This window comes from Bombus vosnesenskii, unplaced genomic scaffold, assembly GCF_011952255.1.
Source record: "Bombus vosnesenskii isolate JDL3184/JDL3185 unplaced genomic scaffold, Bvos_JDL3184-5_v1.1 scf7180000013274, whole genome shotgun sequence".
Lineage (NCBI taxonomy): Eukaryota > Metazoa > Arthropoda > Insecta > Hymenoptera > Apidae > Bombus > Bombus vosnesenskii.
Window position 1 is genome coordinate 1,518,675 of NW_022882932.1, and position 20,225 is coordinate 1,538,899.

At 27.2% G+C, this 20,225-nt stretch overlaps 4 protein-coding genes across 6 annotated transcripts; 1 reads left to right on the plus strand and 3 right to left on the minus strand.

Annotated features, from left to right (window-relative positions):
* Positions 1–42: 42 nt before the first annotated feature.
* On the minus strand, positions 43–3,180 carry LOC117231827 (coatomer subunit delta). The gene is made up of 8 exons (XM_033490659.1): positions 3,025–3,180; positions 2,804–2,843; positions 2,106–2,329; positions 1,597–1,985; positions 1,348–1,518; positions 956–1,269; positions 538–854; positions 43–435 (listed from the first exon to the last, which is right to left on the minus strand). The coding sequence occupies exons 1-8, from the start codon at positions 3,025–3,027 to the stop codon at positions 346–348; spliced, it is 1,548 nt and encodes a 515-aa protein (XP_033346550.1). The 5' UTR covers positions 3,028–3,180; the 3' UTR covers positions 43–345.
* A 462-nt stretch (positions 3,181–3,642) lies between these two features.
* On the plus strand, positions 3,643–6,479 carry LOC117231822 (sprT-like domain-containing protein Spartan). Its single transcript, XM_033490653.1, has 5 exons — positions 3,643–4,236; positions 4,334–4,494; positions 4,577–4,685; positions 4,772–4,891; positions 4,977–6,479. The coding sequence occupies exons 1-5, from the start codon at positions 4,135–4,137 to the stop codon at positions 6,447–6,449; spliced, it is 1,965 nt and encodes a 654-aa protein (XP_033346544.1). The 5' UTR covers positions 3,643–4,134; the 3' UTR covers positions 6,450–6,479.
* A 545-nt stretch (positions 6,480–7,024) lies between these two features.
* Positions 7,025–13,532, minus strand: LOC117231815 (vitellogenin-4-like). 2 transcript variants are annotated; one of them, XM_033490640.1, is made up of 22 exons: positions 13,283–13,526; positions 12,759–12,994; positions 12,368–12,613; positions 12,145–12,303; positions 11,920–12,062; positions 11,686–11,833; positions 11,432–11,616; positions 11,025–11,344; positions 10,765–10,940; positions 10,478–10,695; positions 10,176–10,392; positions 9,894–10,095; positions 9,588–9,804; positions 9,360–9,517; positions 9,148–9,290; positions 8,940–9,073; positions 8,718–8,844; positions 8,461–8,643; positions 8,062–8,391; positions 7,719–7,974; positions 7,326–7,605; positions 7,025–7,216 (listed from the first exon to the last, which is right to left on the minus strand). In XM_033490640.1, exons 1-22 carry the CDS (start codon positions 13,293–13,295, stop codon positions 7,045–7,047), a joined length of 4,263 nt encoding a protein of 1,420 aa, XP_033346531.1. In that variant the 5' UTR covers positions 13,296–13,526; the 3' UTR covers positions 7,025–7,044. The 2 variants fall into 2 exon arrangements, with proteins under 2 accessions (XP_033346531.1, XP_033346532.1); XM_033490641.1 differs by lacking the exon at positions 7,025–7,216 and having other exon boundaries at positions 7,326–7,638; positions 13,283–13,532.
* Positions 13,533–13,994: 462 nt separating this feature from the next.
* LOC117231820 (PAX3- and PAX7-binding protein 1) lies at positions 13,995–20,071 on the minus strand. Of its 2 annotated transcripts, XM_033490651.1 has the most exons (17): positions 19,993–20,071; positions 19,607–19,810; positions 19,143–19,321; positions 18,446–18,605; positions 18,225–18,324; positions 17,952–18,109; positions 17,795–17,877; positions 17,526–17,725; positions 17,220–17,409; positions 16,147–16,270; positions 15,850–16,038; positions 15,507–15,706; positions 15,259–15,409; positions 14,985–15,180; positions 14,702–14,900; positions 14,476–14,594; positions 14,196–14,247 (listed from the first exon to the last, which is right to left on the minus strand). In XM_033490651.1, the coding sequence occupies exons 2-17, from the start codon at positions 19,791–19,793 to the stop codon at positions 14,196–14,198; spliced, it is 2,487 nt and encodes an 828-aa protein (XP_033346542.1). In that variant the 5' UTR covers positions 19,794–19,810; positions 19,993–20,071. The 2 variants fall into 2 exon arrangements, with proteins under 2 accessions (XP_033346541.1, XP_033346542.1); XM_033490650.1 differs by lacking the exon at positions 19,993–20,071 and having other exon boundaries at positions 13,995–14,247; positions 19,607–19,793.
* Between the last annotated feature and the right edge of the window lie 154 nt (positions 20,072–20,225).

Here is a 20,225-nt window from a genome sequence, read left to right on the forward strand (position 1 = left end):
TTAAATAAAATTATTTAATATAACATAATTCTTGTACATTGATATAAGTGTAATTCATAAAACTTCTCGTATTCTGTATTTACCAATTACAAAACATCTGTATACACTTTTCTGCAATAGTTCAACGTTAAACATGTACTAAATTAAACAAATCGTTTCAGAAATATGTGTAAATTGCTGGAAATACATTCAAGCATCCATTGATAAAAATAAAGTTTATGTGACAATAAAATTGTAACCTGAATATAAATAAGCTGAAAATCTTTATCTTCAAAATTCCAATGGATAGTGTCCTGTATTTTTGTACATAGCACAAGCAATTATCTTACTCTTTAATAGATACTTTTATACCACTTCGTAGTTATCAGTAAAGAAAACTGTTTCCACTGAATATTTAACCGGACTTTCATCTTCTACAAGTAAAACTTCGGTTACCTACGAAAAATATAAAATTATTTAATTTTTTATGAACATATGAATGTTGAAATTTTATTCCTTGTTGTATATACGTAATATGAACATGAGAGAGTTGCATACTTTTATATTGACATATGATGTCTTTGATGAGAATGAAACAAGAAGGGGGAAGAAATCTGCAGGAGTAGACGACGGTGCTGAGAATTCCATTGAACCTGATTTTGACGTTGCATCAACCACTGGTAAAGACCATGCAAGCATATTTCTTCGTGCTTCGTATGTATATTGACCATCACATTCGTGTACTATGGGATTGCATCCCATAGGTAATGGAATGTTTATCTGAACATCATTTAATTCGAGGTTAACTTGTTCTAATTCATATTCTATGTTCACGTCACATCCACCTTCTCCGTTCTCAGATGGCCAACAATTAACTGTTTTAAGTAACAAAGAAGATTATTTCTTTATTACACAATAATGGATAAAGAATATATTCAAAGCTATATATAATTTGTATTTAGTAAATTATTCCTACTTGAAATAGGTAGTGCTGTTTCATCTTGAGCTTGCAATCGCCATTTTAATACTCCAACATCAGTATTCAATGGAAACGGTTTTGTAGGAATTTTTAAACCTATTTGACCACGTGTCCTGAATAATTCTTTATCTACATTTGGATGTGTTTGTAATTGAATTCCTCTTGAATCTCTGTTTTCTAATTGTACGCGAATTCGACCCCATTTTTCATCCGAAATATGTAATGTTACTAAACCATGCAATTCAAAGTGTTGTAAGCCACCGTCTCGACCAATTCTTACATTAAGACGTTCTTCTTGCCGCAGGTGGACTCTTAACGTAAAAAAGCAATTGTTTAAAATTTATTGATAGTACATATACGTATATAAATTAAACTAATTAATATCTTACGGTTCAGTATTTATTATCTGTGGTGTAAGTGATGTTGATTTTGCTCCTGTTGTAGGTAAAGGTGTTGTTACAACATTTTCTCCTTCTTCTTTTAACTGATCTACAAAAGAATCAACATCACGAGATCTCCCTCCTAATTTCATTGCTCCTGGTCCAGTATTAACAGGCTTTCTGTATATACATAAAATAAAGATATGTTGTAGAATATAGTTTTTAATAAAATTACATTTACATTACATTATTTCTTACTGTGTTGGTGTATATGAAGGTCTAACTGGTTCTGGTACAAAATTGGTAGTATCTCTCACACTAAGTGATGATGTAAAGTTACCGCTGCTTCCATAAGAATTACCAAATCCAGGATTTTTAAGACCACTTTTTTTAACTGCTTCCATTCTTTGTCTTTGCAATTCCTTTGCTTTTTCACGCATTTTATTTCTAGCCTCTCTTTCCTGAGTCATTCTTACAGCTTGATAAACTTTTTCTTCGTGTGAATCCATTTCTACAAATGTTCTAATCTGTGCTAAATTAACACTTTCTCTATATCCTAATGCAACTATTTCATCAAATGCAAATATCAAATTGAATGCATTTTCAGCTATTTCAAGCTCATCCATTGAATTGCAATACTCAGGAATCTGTAAATTTATTATGTAGACTTATTAACCAAATTATTAAACATTAGTTAGGAATCAATTAAATATACAAAATTGAAGTAATAGATACTTGTATTAATTTTAAATTTACAATATACTTACAACTCTTGCAAAAAGCCTCAATGTTTCTAAATCTTCTAATATATTACTAGCTTTTGTTGTAATTAATAGCATATATACTTTTTCCAAAGGTTGATAAACATATCTCACAGATTCTGTTTCTACAAATGTATGTTGTTTACCAGAACTCATTAACTTTGGAAATGCAGCAAGCAAACCTTCTATTCTGGCCTTTGTCATTTCAACAAATTGGCGAGAGATAATAGCTAAAATTCAGAAAGATTATTAGTTTATTCATTAATTACAAGTAATATTTAAAAATGCATTTGTATAGAAGAAGCATATCGTATATCACATTCTTTATCCTGAGATCATAAGATATCAATATTTTAAGCATACTTACTATAAATTGTTATTTAATAAGTATTTAAAAATTTATATAAAATAATTAAACATAAATTATTAAATTTACATTATTTAAAAATATCTGTTTATCCATTTATATAATATATAACAATAATATTAAATAACTAATTCAATACTAAATTTATAAATGTTACAATTAAAAAATTAGAAAAGTAACAGTATATATAAAACAAAATAAACAGCTGAATGTATTAAACAAATAAGATCAAGATTGCCCGACAATTAAGACGGTAATAATGTTTGATATCAACACATTTACAGAACACACATATATGCATAAACAGGTGTGGTCAGAGGAAATAAGTATTACTTACTTTTGCCTGCTTTTGTGCAGACTGCTGCAGCAATAAGTACCTAAAATAATACAAAATAATGTAATGTTGAAATACATTTTAATTTTATATGTGTTTAGTTTAGAACCACGAGCAGTGATTGACATCTGTGGCAACTTGTACCGAACGGCCTTGTCATAAATATTTTTTACAATTTACGTACATTGTTAATGATTCCAAATTAATGATAGACGAATGCTTACCATTTTGCTGAATTATTTAGTTATATGCTGTACGATTAACCCACTACAATTTTTACATAGGCCAATCTTCCATATACAATAAATATGAGATTACAAACAGAGGGCGCAGTATTCTGACGCGTGGCATGACGAAAGATATGAAATGAATGTACCATGAATTAGGCGATATTATAGAATTGGTATCGTTTTGAAATTTTCTGGTATGTCACAGTATGTTTATGATATAAGTAAATACATAACATGATGTATATATTGATATTTAAATTTGATATATACAGGGTGGTTGGTAACTGGAGGTACAAGCGGAAAGGGGGTGATTCTACGCGAAAAAAGAAGTCGAAAATATAGAATAAAAATTTTTCGTTTGAGGCTTTGTTTTCGAGAAAATCGACTTTGAATTTTCGCTCGGTACGCGTGCGGTACATTATAACGGATCTCACTGTAGATTGTTATCTTAATGGAAAAATTAAAAAAAAAAATTTTTTTTAATTTTTATTCTATATTTTCGACTTCTTTTTTCGCGTAGAATCACCCCCTTTCCGCTTGTACCACCAGTTACCAACCACCCTGTATATATATATATATATATATATATATATAAAATTTAAATACTTCAGTTACATTATATGCTGTCTTTTAAATCACAAATAAATTATATAGATGTTGATTACAATTTTTGCGCCAATAATTTATCATATCGTAATATTGAGCTAAAATTTAAGCTTGTATTATCCCAAACCTATTCCAAACAATAGAAATACGATATATGGTATTAAAAATACGGTATATATGCATATATGAAATGTGCACAGAACGTTGATTTTGACATGTATCAATGTCATCGTAATCGGCAACCGTTTTGTAAATAAGTATTCAGAGAGAACCAGAATTATTCGCTTATCTCTTGTGTTAATATAGAACGCTGTAATGACATTGTTTATTATATTAATAAAGTAAAATGAGAAACTACTTAATACTGCACGTATACGTAATTAACGAAGGATACTGTTGATATGAATTAAGATTAATAAATGAAATTTTCCAGCTTGGGTATATGTAGCCAAATATTTTAAGTTAATACTGTATTATCTTTATTAACATCTGTAAATTATGATACAATCACAAAAATCTCGCGACCTTAAATTAGCATATAAACTACATCAACAAGATAATTGTTTTGGATTAACAGAAAATGCAATCTTACCAAAAAATGTAAGTGTATTTTACTATTATATTATCATTTAACGTTAATAATTGATATATACTTTGTACATAACACTTTATATTATAATGATTTTGTAAAATTTAGAAAGATAAGGAAGATTATAAACCAAGAACATTAATTGATCAAACCTTGGAATTAATTGATCCAACACCCAATATTCATACATTGTTTGTACAATTTAATGAGCATTTTTTCTGGAATGTTTTGCTTCCTGTGGAAGTTAAATGGAGTCCTAAAATGACAAGGTAATTTATTTCATTCAAGGAATACTAAATAAGATAAAGTGTTTATTATACCATATATTATATTTATTCTTACATATTACAGTTGTGCTGGTATATGTACTTTTCATCCTCGAAATCGACAATGTATAATTTCACTTAGTGCACCATTATTAAAGCTTAGACCAAGGAAAGATCTAGTTGAGACCTTACTAGTAAGATTTTTGTGATATAATTATCTTTGATTAATTATTAAAGAATCTAACCAAACTTATTAGCTTTCCTTGAATATATATTACAGCATGAAATGATTCATGGGTACTTGTTCCTCACAAACAATAATCGTGACAGAGATGGACATGGTCCAGAGTTTTGTAAACATATGAACAGAATAAATAAAGCAGCTGGTACAAGAATAACTGTATGTATCTGTAATAAAATAAATATAATAATTTATTATATAATTTTAGCAATTTTTTCATTTTTTAAAATATTTGTTTATGTAGATACATCACAATTTTCATGATGAAGTTAGATTATATCAACAACATTGGTGGAGATGTAATGGTCCTTGTCAAAAGAAAGCTCCATACTTTGGAACAGTACGCAGAGCTATGAATCGTGCTCCAGGTCCAAGTGATTTTTGGTGGAAAGAACATCAACAAACTTGCGGTGGCCAATTCATTAAAATTAAAGAACCAGAGAATTTTAAAACAAAATCTTCAAAGAGTAAAGAGAAAACAAAGTCTTCTCCTAAAAATTATAATCAACCAAGTACTATGTTCAATTGGCTTATGAAAACTACTTCACCTATCACAGAATCAAAAATTGTATCCATTCCAAAAAGTATCAAATCAGTTGTAAATAATCAAAATTCTTTAAATGGATTTAAAAGACTTGGAACTGGTACAAACAATGTTCATGGTTGGGGTACAGGAGGTCCAAACTGTTCAAGTAATTCACAAAAATATGGTAGTCCTAGTAGTATTACTAAAATTTCTAGTACATCTAAATTTTCATCTTCTGGAGTTGTTGGTGGCTCTAATATAGGCCAAAGTAATTTATTGAACAAATTATATAATGTTAATTATAATCAGACTTTAAATAAAAATACTACACCAAGGAAAACAATAAATTCATTAATTAATGCTGTAGAAATGGAGAAACCAATTGCTAAAAATAGTAAATTATTAAATGAAGTACAAACAAAACTTGTGAAATGTCCAATATGCGATAATTTTGTGCCAAATAATGAGATGAATAAACACATAGATTTTTGTTTAAGTTCAAGAAATGAAAAAGTAGATAAAAGTAAAGAACAAATTACAATAAAAAATTCTAATAATGGTAATTTTGCAAATTTAGAAATAAAAGCAAATAATTCGCCATCTGCTAAAAAAAGAAAAAATGAATCAAGTACTTTTTCAAGCAAACAGCTAAAATTAGATCAGTTACAAAATTCTAGGAAAGTAAATTGTCCTATTTGTAGTAATAGTTTTAATCTTATAGATATAAATGAGCATATTGATAAGTGCCTTCTAGAAACAAATGATAACTTGGTTATTAAATTAGATGATACAGATGATAATAATACAAGCATAAACGAAAGTATAATTTCTATTAGTAGTGCGTCTAGTGACGATTCATTCAGTTTCTCAGTTACCGAAAATTCGAAAAACGCTAGTCAAAATACAAAAGATAAAAAAAATAATGTAATGAATACTGTTTCACATAATTGTTTAGTATGTAATGAATTCATTCCTTTTGGAGTCTCATTAAATGATCATTTAGAAGATTGTATTGGGAATGTTTTTAACGACGACATATCTTCATCAATTCATTGTAATAACAGCGAAATGTTGAATGCAGTTCCTGAAGTATCAATTGAACAGAATAAATATCCTTGTCCTGTTTGTATGAAATTAATAATAGAATCTCAAATGAATCAGCATTTAGATGTATGTCTCACAAATACGTGAATACAATAAATCTATAACATTTCAGTATGATCTGCATTAACTAATAAGTGTATGGAAGTAGAGTGATATGAATGTTATTTTATAATATGTATCTAAATCCTAAAATTTTGTATACTCTATCGTTTTGTATTATTTAATAAACATTTTTTCTATAAATCTTACTGTTTCAAATTTAAAAATAGTAATTAAATTATGTTATTTGATAAATATACAATAGAAGCCGAAAAATATATTCCTTTTAATTTAAGTACATTACAGTAAATAGGACGTAATAATTAATAAGTTGATAGATTACGTTTTGATGTTAAATTTTCTTATATATTAGAAAAATAAATTACAATGAAAGTAATTATAGATTAATATATAAAGGAAGTATATTTGTAAATAACAATATTAAACTTTTGTACAATTTTTACAATACATTTTCTTATCTTATGATCATATATTCATTAGAAACAACAATTTCTAATCATGTTTAAAATGTCTTGTATGTTGATGTACGAACATAAATTACAAAGTAAATATTAAATCACGTTGAATAGTTTTTTATATTAAATCAATTTTTTATAAATAAGATATTAATTTTTCATAAAAATTATAGTTTCTCATATAAATTATTACTGTCAAGAGTGCCTAATGCACATATACCACAGGTGAATTCTAACAGATATGTTGGAAAGAACAGAAGAATTTGTTCTTGTGTCCAATGCATATATAAATAGAGATTAGGAATTATAATATCAATAGTATTGCTGTCCAATCTTACTCTGAAATATAATAAAAACTTATTAAATATAATATAAATATGTGTTTATTGTAGTATTTAATATAGTATAAAATGTTATAACTGTTTTTTAGTATAGTTCTTTTAATTACCTTTTTGAACCTAGTGAATGAAACATGAAACTTTGTGGCAATGGAATATATATTGTATTATTGTATAATGTTCCTCCAGTTTGATTAGGTATAATTCGTACTGTATCTATTTCGTCATATATATTGATATTAATACCATATAAATCATTTCGTGCCGTCAATGCATATTTTGGATTTTCACTATAACACTGGCCAAGCAACAAAACTTCACCTTTATTGTGAAAAGGATAAGTGATGTTGTGAATTGATTTTATATAGTCTGGTGTCACGACACACGTGCCTAAATTTGGAAGTGATTAAGACAGGTAAGGTACTGTAATCAAATAGAATGAATTCTGCAATGAACTATCTCTCTAAACAATTGTGAATCATGAAAGAAGAAGAATAGCTTACCAAAAAAAGTTTTCAATATTGACAGATCCATGTATTTATGAATTCTAGTTCGAGTTAAAAAATAATCTATAAGATTATAATTATATTCAATTGCTACTTTGTCATTATTAAGCGATAATTCACCAATATCTGATCCTTTCGGAAATGTTGCTGTCACAATAAATTTTTTGGAATTAGGATCTGAACTACTGTTCCCACCAATTAGGTCATAAAAAGCTCGAAATTTCCAAGCTAATCTCATTAAATTTTGTGGTATCTGATTATAATTACATAATTAAGATTAATTTAAAACAATATTTTGAATTATAGATTATTAAAATTGCATTTAAATTATTAAAATTACATTTTCATGTTGTGCAACAACTTGATATTTTCTCAAGGTTGATAATTCTCTTGAAACTTCATAGCAAGCATCAGAAAATGGAGTAAAACGTTTCCTTTTAGATTGTTCTCGACATTCTTCATAAGGCCATTGTGATTCTTTAGCAATTTGTAGCTGCTTTTCACTAATTTCGCCAAGTAGATCTAATGTAATTGAAGATCCATCACATTTGCCTTTTGCTGCATCAGAATATCCCCAAACAGCATTTAATGTAATTCTAGCAGGATCACTTGGCTTAGTGCTTAGGAAATCCCATTCCCAAGGTATTGCTTTTTCTGCTTCTAAACAAAACTAAATAGTAAAAAATGTTGTTATCTTGTTTTATATTTCCCTTAAATTATAATGTTGCATATAAATTACCTTCAAAATCTTTTGACCTGGTATAACTTTAGTCGCTTTAATTTTAATCGTATCGGATATCCAGCTGGTAATCTCGTAAAGTGCGGCTACATTCCACTGTTGAAGAATTTGTGATGATTCTATATTGTGATGTGTTAAAGACAACATATGATGATTTGAACCTTTAATATATTCAAATTTTACCTAATAAAACATGTTCAATGTAAAATTTATTATTTTGTTCACAATTAAAATATAAAAAATTTTAATATACTAACTTGAGTACGCTGCGCATCAATTGTACTAATATATGCAGCTAAACCACAGCTACCTTTTGGTGGTACATATGTGTAATAATCTAAGAAATGAAGGGCTGTTAAAGCAAACTCCAAAAATGGCCATATACTAGAACAATCCAGAATAAACATACAATAAATGATATTCATTGCCTAATAATGTTTATAACAAAGAATATACAGATACATTAATATTTAACTCACGGATAATTAGCGCGATGTGAAGAAAACACATCCTGAATTAGTTTCTCTCGTGATATTACATTTTCACAGTCAAAAAGTTTTACATATACTTGACCTCCTAACTCTGATAATTCAAATTGAAATAGATCTATTGTCTGTAAGAGAGGATTAATTAATATTTGAATGAATAATATTTTTATAGAAAATAAAACTTTTAATTAGTATCTACCTTTGGTTTATATGTTGGTGATTTTGTAATTATATATAATTGAGGACAAGTAGGACAAATTTGACGTAATTTTGATTTAATATTTAATCCTTTTATATTAGTGGATGTTCTAACATGAGCTGTAATTCCCATTTTAAGATGTTCTAAAAAGGTATAATATAAATAATAAAATTCTTAATAAATTCTATATCTGAATATTATTAATATCATACCTCCAGGAGTATTATATGAAATGAATGGACGATCTTTAAATCCAAGTGTAATATTGATTGGAAGATATCCATGAATAGAATGTGCTCTTTCTGCACTATGCCATGTATCAATTAAAGGATTATAATTTTCTATTATTTCTGATTTATGAATAGATGTTCTGAAAATATCAATTGCATAATGCAAAACATTGCAACAAACAAGTGAAATTATAAATTATTCTATTATACCGTAGTATAACATGATTATTACGACCAACTGAAACATGTGTAAAATTCCCTCTCATAGAGAATAACGATGTTGCAATAACTGCAAGTCTAGCATTTGCTCCCAGATCTGTAACTTGCACTGATTCCATTGTTAATGGGATATTAATACGTTGTTGATTAACATGAAACTCCATGTTTTGATATATATGATATATATTATCAGGTAAAGAAGACAAATCTAAAAAAATACATAAAAATATAAATATAAAAAGCAATAAATATTTAATTATGTTCGAAATTTTCGGGACAGATAATTTATAAACTTACATTTAAATCCTTTAATAATATTTGTTTCATTGAGATGAAGGCATAAAACTGTTTTTTCCTGAATACGTGCAATTACTTCTAAATGTACAGGTCCATTTTGCTTTTCATCTAACTTAAATTGTTTTAATATATCCTTCACTTGTGTTGGACCATCTAGATGTGCTGATAATGAATGTAGAAGACCTTCAGCTTTAATATATAACTATATATACATAATGTTTAAAATATTAAAACATGTCACCTTACAGTAATTAATTAAATAATTTTAAATCAAATACTTACAGATACATGATTGATACTAACTCCACTACCATAAGTATTTACAGTTACATATAAAACCTCAGGTATGTTTGTTAAAGGATTAGCAATAACAATACCATGTATCATAGCACCAAATTTTCTATATGTATCTTGATAGTCAAATAAATAGTTACCAGTAATTAAATATGAATTTGTAGTTGGACGAAGTACTCGTGTAAATTGTGCAGCGATCACACCTCTACACATTAGAATTATATATGAAAAAGGTATTTCGGAATTTTATTATTCCAAAAAGGAATTGTATGAATTATGGTCTTACATACATATGAATATAACAAGGATGGGTGGTACGTTCCATAGATTTCAAAATAGTATAAAAATAATTATATAAATGTTGATTGGGTTCACTTTGCATATACCAATATAATGATATTAATCTACTTGGTGTAGGACTAGAAACAACAAGTAGTGTCAATGCCGCTACCCTCATTTCTAAATGCTCAGTTCTATTTATTAAAATTGGCCAATAGACAGGGTATATCTGTGATATAAAATAAAATAGAAAAGTAATATTTAATAGTTTTTTACATTATTATCAGAAATTACTTACAACATCGGGTCTTAAAGGAGCAGTTGAAAGTGATGCCCATGCAGCAAGAACACGAAAATGACGTGATTCTGCATTGCTACCACTTGCAATAGGTTCTAAGAATTCAACTACTCTTCCTAACTGTATATTTGCTAATCCTTCTAGCCAAATCATTTTTTTTTCGTATTCCTTTGTCTCTATGAATTATTGTTTTATTATAATACTAGAATAATAATTAAAACAGATATGCGAAATTTATTTAGTATATATTTATCACGTACCTGTAAATTTATCAAGATATAAACGTACGTAATCATCTAACATCTCATATGGGCAGTACAATAAACAGGTCTTGTAAATCAATGTGCCATATGTAAGAATAGCAGTATTTTGGACTTCAACAGAAATTTTTTCTGGCAAATTTAGAAACGTTTGTAAATTTACTAATAATTGAACATCAGGTTTTCGTATATGAAATGGTAACTGAGTGAGAAGTTGAATTGCAGACATATCCGAAACTTTTCTATCTTGGATTAATTCTAATATAAACAATGCAGCTTCTTTAGTGCCAACTTGTGGAAGTGCTTCAAGGAACATATTTCTATAATAACATGAAAAAAATGACAATATATTTTATATGTTATATAAATTACTAAAACTTTAAAGAATTATTAAAAATTTTGAACACCGTATTGTTTCTTCTTTATAACTTGTTCCTGAGATTTTTGTGTATGCATTATGTAAATCAGCAACATCCAGCATTTGAAGATAATAAAGCAATACAGTTATCGTTGTATTATGCAAATTATCAGCCTCTGTATCTAAACCAGGATTTTCAAGTCTCAGACTTAATCGATCTAATAAAGTCCCTATCTATAAAATATGTAATAGCATTATTAGATATCAGTTATAAACGAAGAATTTTTTTAATCAATAACTTACAGATTTAAAAACAGTATTCTTGTCAAGAGTACCTCTACTTTGAGTGAGATCAACTTCTGGAAGTTCATGTTGTAGAACTTTAAAATATAAGTCTTTAATGGGTATCTTATCTACTGTATCTTTCACCGAAATTAATTTAAAGATCTGTCTGTGTATATCAAGAAATTAATATGAAAGTTTTGTTTATCATAACAAGTTTCTTAGAATAAAATAATTTTCATTTCTTAAACATACCTTGTAAAATGAAAATGTGCTTCTCCAAAACTTTGAAAGGATTGAACATATATACCTCCAGAAGCATTAACAAACAAAATCTCATTTAAAGATCCATTCATCTTAATTTTATATAATCTCTCACTGGACTTCAATATTGGATTCTACACATATATGAAATTTATTGTGTTATAGTAGAAAATAATAAGATATTTGGTAAAATAAATAAAGGTACATATAACATACTTGATCTCCATTGGGACACAACATGTTAGGAACATTTGACCACGTATAATGAGGATGTCCAATACAAGCTCGTGGATCAAAAAATTTTCTTATTATCCATTCATTTTCTTCTTCAGGATTGACAACATATTCAATATTGCACTGACCATAATGATTTTTCTATAATATAATATATTAGTATACTATATTACTGTAAAAATCCTTATTAAATGTAATGACTTACTTCAGTTGAATGAAATGCTGTTTCCTTCTCTAAGTTAGACAGATCTAATTGTAAAATTCCTGCTATACTCCTTTTTATATTTACAGACCATGGTGATATTGCTTCTGTACTAAAATTTTCAATAAGACCATTTCTGTATATAATTTGAAATGGTTTTAGAAGATCAGTCACATCTTCTGAAACAGCTTGATCTTCTCCTTGATCTTGAATTTTACCATTCCAAATAGTCATCTTCAATGATTCCAACTGTATATAAATATCACATATAAAAGATTTTAATGAAATTAATTATTAATTTTACTGTTATATTGTTGCAGATAATATTATAAAAGCAAAGAGAAATATGAAATCAATTTTTTAAATTTTGCTATTTATCAGTTATAAAATTTACCTGCATTGTAGCAACATTTTGTTCTGCTTGAATTTTAAGTTTTCCATTAAAACCCCATGAAGATGATGCGCCAGATGGTAACAAAACACCAGAACTTGAAAGTGCATTGTACGAATATATATACTCTTTTCCTGGTTGAAATATACCATTTGTAACATGATTGTTACAGAAAAGAAAAAATAAAAATATAATATTCTTTAATTTGTGCATTAGTATTTGTAACACATAATTAATATCTGTAAGTAAATATTTTAGATTAATAATGGCTGAAACATCTTTGCTCCACGTAATTTAATTTCATTATTTTATATTCAACGATATTAAATTATTTTCAATGTTTAAATAAATTCAACGAATTACATTATTTATAATACGTTATAATTATGAAGATTATATAAATTTGATTATATGTGTACTTAAGTAAAAGGTACTTATTTATAAAATGACAACAATGAATATTTTGTAATATGGCTTATGCACTATTTAATTTGAGTTATATATAACTAAAAATGTTTATTCTGTACCTGTGAATCTCATGGTGTGCAACAGTAGCTTAACAAAAATGAACTGAGTTCATAGAAGTCAAGAGATGACCCTTGTTGTCCCTATCTCTGTGACCCATGAACACTTCTTCACTATCTATGTGAATAAAACTTATCTCCTGTCTAAATTATCTTCAATCGTATAAATCAACCTACTACATTTTCTCTGTATACTTTTATGCGATGTGCAAATCATACATCATAATTTTTCTTAATCATATAAATAATCACTTCAAACAACAACTTAAAACAAAATAATGTTTAACTTTCACATTTCCTCAATAGATTTTAATTATAGTATAATCTTACTCATAATAACAAATGTTACAAAAGCACGATATACCATACATTACTTATATGAATGGGTACACCAGTTTTATATAATAAATGATTTGTTTTTATATAATAAAAGAATCAAAATTTATTTTTTCTACAAAATAAGTTATGTTAAAAGGATTATACATTAGAAACTTTGTTGAAAACAAAAATATTTAGATAACTATGGACTGTCACTATTATACAAAAATATATATTAGCTTATGTACTATACAGTACAATAAATAAAATGAGAAATTTATAAGAATATTTTCTTTAGTTATAATAGGAAAACTATAATAGGCACAATCTAATATTTACATATTTATTTTGATATATTTCTATTTTCATTATTTACAAATTACTATTGGAAAGTATATTATATAATCAGAATCTTATTTAATTTATTTCTATACAAAAAATTACACTTTTATATATTATACATCTAATTGTACTGCAATTTTTCATATACAAGACCTTTTCAATACAAGTATAAAATTATAGATAGGCATTATTAATGAATATCATAAAATAAAAATACCATAAAATATGATTAAGAAATGCATATATAATTAATACATTACAAAGGTTTAATTATTTTTAAGATGGACTTCGAATATTCCCAGGCTTCGCTGTAAAAATGAATAATTAATTTAAAATACGCGAAAATTTAAGTTTGTAGTTTGCTGATAAAATTGATATATTCTATATATAAAAATAATCTATTCTCAATATACAAAATCTAAAATATCAGATATAGTATCTATGATTATTTATTTAATCATTTATAGCAATTATATATTATAAAAAATAAACTATTACGACTCCAACATAAAAAAGCTTATAAAATTTATACTTACTTATGCGCTGGATTTGCTTGATCTAATTGTTCACTGAGTTGCTGGATAAGTGTAGCAAACATTTTGAGATGCTCTATCGTTTCACCCTGCAACCACGCACGAGGAAGTGTGCTCATTACCTATTATATAAAAACATAGTATTATAAAAAGATATTTTCTGAGTAACGTTTACTTAAAAGTTTAAAGAGTTATATGAAATATGTTGAAATGAGCAGTATGAACATACCATATTTGCTTTAAATAATGCATCAGTTGGAACAGATACTCTTAAACCCGCTAAAAGATATCTATTTAATAATGAACCAAGAGCTAAATTTTTTAATTGTGTGTCTCCAAGAAGACCTTGCCAGCTCAATAAATTTCTTAAAAGTTTCACAGCCATTGCAAACTGCCTTTGAAAAAATTGATGTTTAGTATCTAAGACTCTAAAATATAAAATTAAAAATTATCAGCATTATTACAAAAATATTATTAATAGCTTTAAATAAAGACGAATATTATATACTAACTGTTTTGGAAAAATTGGTATAAAAACATCGTTTTCAACTGCTGATTTAATTTTCTCCAATATGGCATTAAATAATGTTTCTAATGGCTTGCTTGTATCATTTAAATTTGGATATTCCCTAATAAGACGATTTACTGTGCCTACAAGTCGTAATGTCTGTGATGTAGACATTGGATCCCATATTCTTTCAACTATAGCTATAAATAAAAAGTTTTTGTAAATTATTGCAAACTTCTTAACTGGCATTTTAATTATACTAAATAAAATAATCTTACATGTCAACTTAGGTATAACAATTTTTTCTATTGTAAATGGTACTAATCTGACATCTGGATCTCTTTTAAGTGACTCTTCTGTTTCTTTATTATTTAATGCATATAAAAGTAAAGTGTTATACCATTTTGTTCTCTCTATATCTGCACTTTCCTAAAAGAAGAAAAATTTTTATTTAGAGTTAGTATTTTATTCCGTTATTATTACATTTGTAACTAAAATATATGAAAGTTTGATATAATGCACGTACCATAATAGGATTCCATGTCAATAATAGTAATCTAATAATCGGAGAAATAATTTTAGGTATACATAAAGATACATAAGCTTCCATATAAGCATCTCTATCAGTTTCTCTCCAAGACTCCAATTTTGAAAGTATTCCTCTTATTGTGCAATATTCGTCCATGACGTCAGAAAATATTTCTTTACTGTCATTATCAATTTCATCTGAAAATAAATATAGAAAGAAGACATTTTATAAAAGATAAGAATTAATATATAGTGTTAATCCATACTTGATAGACAATAGTAAACATTATAAATTCTACTTCTTCGTAAACTAAATTTAATTAAACTTGTTAAAGTACAACCTTTTGTTTGTTTAAACGCGAGATTTTGCTGCTCAGTAACTTCATCATCGCTAGACATTCCATCAATATGTTTTGGTAATGTAGGAGCTAATTCTCTAGCTCTTCTTCGACGAGCTCTTCTTCCTTCTCTCTCTGTAGCTCGACGGATACGAGCTTCAACTTCTGGCCCTCTTCGTATAGGTTGTCCTCCTGTAATTTAAAAAATAATTCATATCTAAATTATATTGATCAAAATACACTTTTCATTATATTTTTTATCAGACACAGGTAATTATATATAATACTGAAATAACTGACTTGCAGCTGTTGTAATCTCTTCTGCTTGATCCCTTGTATCTTGTCGTCTTCTTTCCATTAGTTCTATTGCACGTTCATTATAAAGGTTTAACCAGCGCTGCTCCAATCCAATGACCAGCGGCAACTAACAAAAAAGTTACATGTTAACATTGACACAGTAAATTAACTCAATGACATTGAGAATTGTGTTTGTTCCAGAAAATATTGATATCAAAGTAGTAATATTTTAATAAATATGTTTTAATATTTATTTTAAATAATTTATAAAAGGTGAAACAATATATGTTTTTAACATTTGCTGGAACTTAATCTGTAATTCCACAATCATTGGATATCTTTTGCTTAAAAAATTGGAAATTAATATCACAATTTACTTACCACACATATTAATATATCTTTTCAATTCTTATAAATACTTAAAAATATTTTTACTACACAGTAAATAATTTCTTTATACAGAGAAGATACAGACCCCCGGCAATGCAAATATACATTACATAAATGCTATACTTTTTTCTTGCAAATTCCATTCTTTAGTTTAATATGCATTTTTCTTCTTTTCTGAATCTTATGATATATATAAAAATATCAAAATAAAACAAAATAATACATTTAATAATAATTAAATATCAAAATAATACAAAAAATATGTAATAATAGAGAGAGAAATTCTAATTCATTAATAGATACATAAAATATCCTTTAACTTTTATTTTGTAATACATATTTTTAATATTTTATGATTTATTTAAATATATATATAAACTAAAAGAATATTTTACATCTTTTAGTATTTGAATATAGTACTTTTTAATTAATTATATACTCAGCAACAATTATCATAATTTTAACCAATGAATACATAACAAAAGTGTTAGCAATATAAAATATTTAAGAACAAAAATTCTAATACTCTAAAGGAAAGCTATATTGCACATTTTTCATCAAGAAATTTACTTAATAAGAAAAATGCATTGTATATATATTTCTAATATGGCTGAGTAATTATACAGCCAAAAATTGCATGGAAAACCCCAGTGCACATAAAAAAACGTGACAGCGTATAAACCCACCTTCTCATCAAGACACTCTACCAAGTCAGTGACATACCCACGCAACTCTTGGTAATATCTGAAGCGCTGCGCAAGCTGCGGTGCACGAATTTCAGCATCATCCAGTTCTTTCACAGTTTGTCCTAACTCTTGCTCTAAACGATCCTGATCTAATTGATGACGTCGATGCACTTCTTTTAAACTGTCCAATCTACGAATTATATTTTTCATTCTGATTTTATAGGAATAAAAACTATATCCATATTTTATAAATTTTAAAAGTTTCAAAACTGTATTAGATCAAAATTTTAATTTAGTTATTGTTACCTTGCACGCATTTTATTCACAACCTCTTGAGGAGTGATTGGTACTATTTTTGTAGGATCTGGGGGTTGAATCACTGGAGGGGGTGGTGGAGCTGGCATCATTACCATTTCCAGAGATATTCCACTTCCCATCATTGAATTTACGTTCATACCCATTGAATATTGTTGTTGCATCATGGAATCTTGTTGCGCTGCTGCAATCTAAACATTTTTATTTATATTATAATTGTAATAGTGCATGCTGCACAATTTTTTCAATACAAATGTTACCTGTGCACCAGTCACTCCTTTCCTAATTTGTTGAGCTTCCCACTCTTCTTCTTCGTTTTCGTGTTCACTTTCATCATCAGAAACTAAAAAATACATACAATGCATTCACTTATCTATTTAAGAAAAAATCGTAAATAATAAATAACCAAAACCTAACGTTTTAATGGTACTTGTGAAGCAAGGAAGGCTTCTCTCCTTTTCTCTTTATCACGCGCTTCAGTGTTAACAGTCATATCAATTCGGTCTTGTGAATCATCATCATCACTTCTATCATGATCTTCTTCCCTAATAAGTCTTGATTTACCTTTATCATCGCTGAAAAAATTAACATAGTTATCAAATGTTTTGCAAAATAAATTCAACATTTAATAGCAGTTAATCAAATTGTATAGGGGCTATACCATGTTAATTATGCTACAAAACATATTACCTTTGTTCTTCTATAGGAATATAATCAGTTCCTAACTCTCTTGCCTTTTGTCTGCATTTCCTAGCTGCATGGATCATTGCAGCATCTGGTATGCAACCACCTTATAAATACAAAATAATATTTGTAAACAATGTTATTAGAATATTTAAAAAAATAAATATAAAAGATACAAAATAATGAAAGTTTTGAACATTATAGATACAAATAAAAACATTACATACTTTCAAGAAGAATTTTCATTGTGTCAGCTTTATCTGTATTTCTTCTAAATTTATGACTACGTGGTTCATCTTCCTCTTCATCAGATGTATAATCATCCTTTCCAGCTGCCAATGCAGCTCGTCCATTCAGAATTAAAGGTCCTGCATTTTTTATTTTTACCTAGTAATAAAAAATTTTAACTTAATAGAAGAAATAATAATTTAATCAATTAATTGATTAATAGTTATTATTGAACAGACATAGCTAATAACATATTATATTGAAAGATTAGAAAGTATTTTTGTATTTTAGAAAAGTAAAAAATTATTAAACATTGTTAAAATGTAATATTAATATCTTCCTTATAAAAAGATTTAACTAATTGTACACATTTATATTTTAATAATTATATGTACATACATACTTAATATATTTAGAACTTATTTGTATTGCATTATATGAATGTATATTTATTATGTTAATAGAATCACAATTCACATAAAATATGTTAAAACATTTTCACATTTCAAAAGTAACACAGCTTACAAAAAGTAAATTCTAACAAAGTTATATTTGCACATATTGACAATCTTTGTTATACTTTCAGTGAATACTAAATATGAAGTATTATAAAGAAATAAATTTTGATTTAAGAATAACAAAATGTTTTACGTCTGGGAAATTCTAATAATAATAAACATCATAGAAATAGCTTACTACTAGATCATCTGTCTTTATTTCTAATTCTTTTTCCACTTTAACGGACATGTGCGGTTGCTCAGAGTCCATTTGCATTTTCTCTTCACCTTTCTTTTTTCTCCTTTCGTGATCTAGTTGTTTCATCAATTTTTTGCTCCTAGATGATTTCTTCACTTTAAAGACTTCTCCATCATCCGCTGTAAGATAACAGATTATTAGATTTTTATTATATGTAATATTTGGAACCTCTCCAAAGAATTTTATAATTACTGAATAAAATATGATTAATTGAAATGTTTTTAAAATTGCATTAATTTTTTATGATCTCAACATTAAATATAACGAAATTCGTAATTTTAATATCGTATGCAACTTGTTTTAGCTGAAATTATTATAAACATAAGATCCCGAAACACATTTTCATTTTATGATAAATGCATTTGTACATATGTACGTGCATGTACAATCTTAAAAAAAATTACCTTCTTCCAGCTCCTCTCCAAAACTGAGGAGCGTCTGCTTTGGTTTATCCTTCTTCTTTGTTTTCGATTTTACAGGCTGGGTGTCCTCCACTTCCATCCTATTTTCATTATCTTCATCATCGTCGTTGAAAGGTCGACGGCGGATGTTTCTCTTCGGTTTATTAAATAATGACATTGTCCTTAACATCAACCAGTCTGTTTAAACTATTCACACATATATAATATCCTTAGGTTAACTTCTTAAATTACTAATGTTAAAAAAATAATTTAGAATTTCATATCATGTAAGCTAATATAACAAAAAATTTTGTAAAATGTGCATTTACGACTTCATATAACGTATTTTAAATTCATAAATACGCAACATTAATAAAAAAACGGGACACCTTTGTGAAATCGTAATATGGATTATCCGTTGAATAAGAATCGTTGTAGAATCGGCTCGAAGTAAAGCTTCTAAACTTTGTACACATGAATTTAATGCATTTCTCTGTTTGAGTTACTGATTGGCTTACCTTTGCTTATTTTCATGTGCATTTAATTTTTAGATTAAATTTTCATTTCTCTCGCTAATTGCTTCTGCAATTTTATGATTTCTAATTCTTTTTATATCAAGCTT